Genomic DNA, 7,389 nt, shown 5'->3' with positions numbered 1-7,389 from the left:
GCTCCTGGTTGCCGCCGGTCGGTTGTGACATTCCCCCCCACACCGCACCTCCCCCCCTCCCCCTGTGGTTGGCGGCCGGTGAGACAACTGCAGTGGCGGGGTCGGCTCGTCTAGGCGACAGGGTGGCCAACGTCGATTGCCCCACCTTGATGGCACTTTTTACCAGTGGCAGCTGCTGTAACTCAGTGTGTTGCGGGTGGTGCGGGCTCTGTTACCGACCGCTGCTACTGCAGCAGCGTAGCGAGCAGCTCCGTAACTGTCAAGTTCCTCTCCTACTCGAGGCGGAGCCTCGCACCTCGGTCTGTTCATCGCGGGCGTAGCGCTTGGCACAGCTGCTTCGGCGGACTGGTGGCGAACTTCCCGACAACGGCGGCACTGGTCCGCAGAGGACAGATTGGCTCCCCGTCTCCTGTCGTGGCTCGTCCCGAGCCGCCCGACGTAACCGCGGCTCCGTCCTCCTCCCAGTCTCCCAACGGAATGTTCACGCTTGGCGGAGTGAAGGCGACATCCCACCGCTGCTACCAGATGTAGAAGAGTCCAACGCGCTTTGCGGAGACTTCTCGGGCGAACACCAACGGCCCTCTGGTGACCCCCTCTCTGCCCCTTCTACCCGCTTCCATCCCCACCGTGTCCTCGAACCTTCTCTGACCCATTAATTTCCCCTCCCCCCTCCTCACGGGTGCCCCTTTTCAAACTTTTCAGCCAATCCCATGACCTCTGGCCAACTAGGCCCATTGCACGATCAGCTGGACTTCAAGTACTACACTCGAGGTCCCTGGCACCAGCAGGAGGCTCCTTACACTCATTCAAAGTCTGCGTGTATGCGCTAGCCAAGAATATAGGTTAAATTCATGAATAAATTGTAATAGAGTTAGAGATAATGAGAGGGTTGGGGTTCGGGGGTTCGAGTTAAGAAAAGATTAGTGTTAGAGTTGAGATTGAGATTAGGGATAGTGGCTTCGAGTCAGCATTAGTTTTGGGTTAGTATTATGGGATTAAAAGATAAGGTTAATTCAGGGTTAGAGGTTAATAGTAATGAGATTCTAGTTAATGTCAGAGCAATATGGTTAGCGTTGTTGTAGTTAGGTCTAAAAGTTTTAGGTTGGGCTTGTAGTTCGGGTTAGAGGTTTAGGCTTGGGGCTCCTGTCTGCAGCGCTACTCATCAGTGCAGAGGTTTTCACATCTCCCAGCCATGTATGTATGTTGGACTTCTTTCACACCGTACGTAGCCAACCGTGCTAATCGGAGGAGCCATGGCTCCGATGCATTCTCGCAGAGGGAGGGGGGGGGCGGAGGTCGCAGTGACTCGGACCCCATTGGGTCCTGGCATGGCCTCATCGTTGAGGTCCCCACACCACCCTACCCCACGGGGGTCCTTGCTCCTCACACGGCACTCTGGGACTCCTCACGAATCCTGGGGGGGCCGTTCACCCCCTTGTTCGCCCCCTTCCTGGTACCACCGCCCGAGCTTCCGGATCCCCTGGACGCGCCGAAATAGTAGATGAGGGGGTCGAGGCAGCAGTTGAGGGAGTTGAGGATGAGGGAGACGTGGCGCCACCAGATGTTCTCGGTCCTGGCAAAGCCGATGACGTGGCTCACGTTGAAGGGCGCGAAGCAGAGCAAGAAGACCGCCATGGTGGCAGCAACGAGCCGCACGGAGCGCGACCGTTGTGCGGAGCCGCGTCGCTCGGCTGCCTGCTTCGAGAGGCTCCTGATGACACTCGCGTAGCAGAACGCGGTGACGAGCAGCGGGAGGAAGAAGAAGACGATCGCCACGTAGAGGCGGTAGGAGGACACGAAGCGCAAGTCCCTGTCGCTGAACGACTCGTAGCAGGTCGCCCCCGCCGTGCCGTTGGTGTCGTTGCGGCCGCCGCCGCCGACGTCCAGGAAGTCCACGACGTTGAGGACCCCCAGGTGACTGGAGGTGGCCACCCAGATGGCCGCGCAGGCCAAGCCCGCGTAGCCTTCCCTGCGCCACGCCTTGGCCTGGAACGGGTGGACGATGGCCACGTAGCGGTCGGCGGCGATGGCCGTGAGGAGCAGCGTGCTCGTGTAGGTGGTGGTGAAGAGCGCCGTGGTCACCACGTGGCACATGACGCGGCCGAGGCACCAGGTGTGGCCGCTCAGGTAGTAGGGCACGAGGAAGGCGAGGCTGAGCAGGAAGAGGAGGTCAGAGGTCGCGAGGTTGATCATGAAGAGCGCCGTGGGGGAGCGGCGCCGGCGGCCGTGTGCGCACAGCAGCCCGAGCGACGCGAGGTTGAGCGGAACGGCGAGCGTCAGGATGGAGATGGAGAAGAAGGCGGGGACCGCGCTCAGATCCGCGCGGGACATGGCCCCCTGCGGGGCGGCACGGCGCGCACGCGGTCTCAGCTGCGCGCCGACAACGCCCGCACCACTTCAGGTCGCGCACCCGCATGCACCTGCAAGCGCTCGCCTTCATAGCACGTTCATCTGCGCCGCGTCTTCAACGCGCGCTGACCTGCTTGCGTGCACCACATTCACCCGCACACCTTTACACATTCGCTGCGTATTCACTTGTACACCTTGGTCGTGAACTCACGTGTCCACCTTCACACCACATCAATGATTCACCTTCTCACCTGCACACCTTCATTGCGCACTCACCTGGATATTTTCATCACCATGCGTATTGTACACTGCTGCACGACACTGTCACCTACACACCTTGATAAATCATTCACCAACCTTCACGTCACCTACAACACCTTTGCCTGCACACGTTCACCTGTACACCTTCAATCAATCACATGGACACAGTCACTCCACCTTCAGCCAAACACATTCACGGGCAGACATTTACCACACCTCACATCTCCATAACTCCATCAACAACCGCTCACCTACCTGCACACCTACCTGCACACCTCCCCTACACCTTCATTTCTACCCCTTTGCCCACACGTCACCTTCACGCCTTCGCAACTCACCTGCGCGAGTTTGCCAAGATGATGCTAAAATGAGCAAGAACCCACGAAGATGATGATGATGGTGATGACGGGAACACGATAATGATGATGACTCTTAAATTGTTTTTGTCGGAAAGGAAACGCATGGGAACCACAGGGTGCGGCACCTCCCGTGACACCGAGACCCCGCCTGCCTGCTCTAATTACTGCTGCTCCTAATACTACTACACACACTACACCCCTGCTGATACTACTGCTGATACTACTGCACATATAGTACCGCTGATACTACGACAGCACACATATACTCCTGCTGATGCTACTACTCTGAATCCTGCTGCACATATACTACTGCTGAAACTACTGCGGATATACTACACATATACGACTCCGCATTAGCTCCTTGTGATGATACTACTTCGGATAATACTCAGCATAAACTCCTGCTGCTAATTCTACTGCGACGTGGTCATACCCTCAAAGTTCCGCATATATGGATTAAATAATCCATTGCTATGGTTCCATCTTTGAGTAATCTTGCAGTGCAGTGTCTCACTGACACGCAGCACGAACCAGGCTCCTTCACACACAGCACGAACCAGGCTCCTTCACACACAGCACGAACCAGGCTCATTCACACACAACACGAACCAGGCTCATTCACACACAGCACGAACCAGGCTCCATCACACACAACACGAACCAGGCTCAATCACACACAACACGAACCAGGCTCCATCACACACAACACGAACCAGGCTCCTTCACACACAGCACGAACCAGGCTCATTCACACACAGCACGAACCAGGCTCATTCACACACAGCACGAACCAGGCTCCATCACACACAACACGAACCAGGCTCAATCACACACAACACGAACCAGGCTCCATCACACACAACACGAACCAGGCTCCTTCACACACAGCACGAACCAGGCTCCTTCACACACAGCACGAACCAGGCTCCATCACACACAACACGAACCAGGCTCCTTCACACACTGCACGAACCAGGCTCCATCACACACAACACAAACCAGGCTCAATCACACACAACACGAACCAGGCTCCATCACACACAACACGAACCAGGCTCCATCACACACAACACTAACCAGGCTCCATCACACAAAACACGAACCAGGCTCCATTCACACACAGCACGAACCAGGCTCCATCACACACAACACGAACCAGGCTCCTTCACACACAGCACTAACCAGGCTCCATCACACACAACACGAACCAGGCTCCTTCACACACAGCACGAACCAGACTCCATTCACACACAGCACGAACCAGGCTCCATCACACACAACACGAACCAGGCTCCATCACACACAGCACGAACCAGGCTCCTTCACACACAACACGAACCAGGCTCCATCACACACAGCACGAACCAGGCTCCATCACACACAACACGAACCAGGCTCCTTCACACACAGCACGAACCAGGCTCCTTCACACACAACACGAACCAGGCTCCTTCACACACAGCACGAACCAGGCTCCTTCACACACAGCACGAACCAGGCTCCTTCACACACAACACGAACCAGGCTCCTTCACACACAACACGAACCAGGCTCCATCACACACAACACGAACCAGGCTCAATCACACACAACACGAACCAGGCTCCTTCACACACAACACGAACCAGGCTCCATCACACACAACACGAACCAGGCTCCATTCACACACAGCACGAACCAGGCTCCATCACACACAACACGAACCAGGCTCCTTCACACACAACACGAACCAGGCTCCATCACACACAACACGGACCAGGCTCCATCACACACAACACGAACCAGGCTCCTTCACACACAACACGAACCAGGCTCCATCACACACAGCACTAACCAGGCTCAATCACACACAGCACGAACCAGGCTCCATCACACACAACACGAACCAGGCTCCATCACACACAGCACTAACCAGGCTCCATTCACACACAGCACGAACCAGGCTCCATCACACACAACACGAACCAGGCTCCATTTACACACAGCACGAACCAGGCTCCATCACACACAACACGAACCAGGCTCCTTCACACACAACACGAACCAGGCTCCTTCACACACAGCACGAACCAGGCTCCATCACACACAACACGAACCAGGCTCCTTCACACACAACACGAACCAGGCTCCATCACACACAACACGAACCAGGCTCCATCACACACAACACGAACCAGGCTCCTTCACACACAACACGAACCAGGCTCCTTCACACACAGCACGAACCAGGCTCCTTCACACACAGCACGAACCAGGCTCCTTCACACACAGCACGAACCAGGCTCCATCACACACAACACGAACCAGGCTCCTTCACACACAACACGAACCAGGCTCCTTCACACACAGCACGAACCAGGCTCCTTCACACACAGCACGAACCAGGCTCCTTCACACACAGCACGAACCAGGCTCCTTCACACACAACACGAACCAGGCTCCATCACACACAACACGAACCAGGCTCCATCACACACAACACGAACCAGGCTCCTTCACACACAACACGAACCAGGCTCCTTCACACACAACACGAACCAGGCTCCATCACACACAACACGAACCAGGCTCCTTCACACACAGCACTAACCAGGCTCCTTCACACACAACACGAACCAGGCTCCTTCACACACAGCACGAACCAGGCTCCTTCACACACAACACGAACCAGGCTCCTTCACACACAATACGAACCAGGCTCCTTCACACACAACACGAACCAGGCTCCTTCACACACAATACGAACCAGGCTCCATCACACACAACACGAACCAGGCTCCTTCACACACAACACGAACCAGGCTCCATCACACACAACACGAACCAGGCTCCATCACACACAACACGAACCAGGCTCCATCACACACAACACGAACCAGGCTCCATTCACACACAACACGAACCAGGCTCCATCACACACAGCACGAACCAGGCTCCTTCACACACAACACGAACCAGGCTCCATCACACACAGCACGAACCAGGCTCCTTCACACACAACACGAACCAGGCTCCTTCACACACAACACGAACCAGGCTCAATCACACACAACACGAACCAGGCTCCTTCACACACAACACGAACCAGGCTCCTTCACACACAGCACGAACCAGGCTCCTTCACACACAACACGAACCAGGCTCCATCACACACAACACGAACCAGGCTCCTTCACACACAGCACGAACCAGGCTCCTTCACACACAGCACGAACCAGGCTCCATCACACACAACACGAACCAGGCTCCTTCACACACAGCACGAACCAGGCTCCTTCACACACAACACGAACCAGGCTCCTTCACTCACAGCACGAACCAGGCTCAATCACACACAGCACGAACCAGGCTCCTTCACACACAGCACGAACCAGGCTCCTTCACACACAGCACGAACCAGGCTCCATCACACACAACACGAACCAGGCTCCTTCACACACAGCACGAACCAGGCTCCTTCACACACAACACGAACCAGGCTCCTTCACTCACAGCACGAACCAGGCTCCTTCACACACAGCACGAACCAGGCTCCATCACACACAGCACGAACCAGGCTCCTTCACACACAACACGAACCAGGCTCAATCACACACAACACGAACCAGGCTCCATCATACACAGCACGAACCAGGCTCCTTCACACACAACACGAACCAGGCTCAATCACACACAGCACGAACCAGGCTCCATCACACACAGCACGAACCAGGCTCCATCACACACAACACGAACCAGGCTCCTTCACACCCAACACGAACCAGGTTCCATTCACACACAACACGAACCAGGCTCCATTCACACACAACACGAACCAGGCACCATTCACACACAGCACGAACCAGGCTCCTTCACACCCAACACGAACCAGGTTCCATTCACACACAACACGAACCAGGCTCCATTCACACAACACGAACCAGGCTCCATCACACACAACACGAACCAGGCTCCATTCACACACAGCACGAACCAGGCTCCTTCACACCCAACACGAACCAGGTTCCATTCACACACAACACGAACCAGGCTCCATTCACACACAACACGAACCAGGCTCCATCACACACAACACGAACCAGGTTCCATTCACACCCAACACGAACCAGGTTCCATTCACACACAACACGAACCAGGCTCCATTCACACACAACACGAACCAGGCACCATTCACACACAGTACGAACCAGGCTCAACGCTGCTTAGCTTCCAAGATCAGATGCATAGAGTGTGATTCGGTGGTAGTACTGATGTTACTCCAGCCAACGCTACTGCTGCCATAACTCCACCACTCCCACAACTCCACCACTTCCACAACTCCACCACTCCCACAACTCCACCACTCCCACAACTACTACTGGCCCAACCACAAGTGCCAAACCTATACCACTGCCACAACTATTACAGATATATCGCTGTG

At 55.6% G+C, this 7,389-nt stretch overlaps 1 protein-coding gene across 1 annotated transcript; it reads right to left on the bottom strand.

Annotated features, from left to right (window-relative positions):
• Positions 1 to 68: 68 nt before the first annotated feature.
• On the bottom strand, positions 69 to 7,319 carry LOC133341478 (free fatty acid receptor 3-like). The gene is made up of 2 exons (XM_061550149.1): positions 7,157 to 7,319; positions 69 to 2,337 (listed from the first exon to the last, which is right to left on the bottom strand). Exon 2 carries the CDS (start codon positions 2,329 to 2,331, stop codon positions 1,384 to 1,386), a length of 948 nt encoding a protein of 315 aa, XP_061406133.1. The 5' UTR covers positions 2,332 to 2,337; positions 7,157 to 7,319; the 3' UTR covers positions 69 to 1,383.
• Between the last annotated feature and the right edge of the window lie 70 nt (positions 7,320 to 7,389).

The sequence above is a fragment of the Lethenteron reissneri genome, chromosome 11 (genome assembly GCF_015708825.2).
Source record: "Lethenteron reissneri isolate LAM-NWPU_2019-01 chromosome 11, ASM1570882v1, whole genome shotgun sequence".
NCBI lineage: Eukaryota > Metazoa > Chordata > Hyperoartia > Petromyzontiformes > Petromyzontidae > Lethenteron > Lethenteron reissneri.
This window is presented reverse-complemented; position numbering and strand designations above follow the sequence as displayed.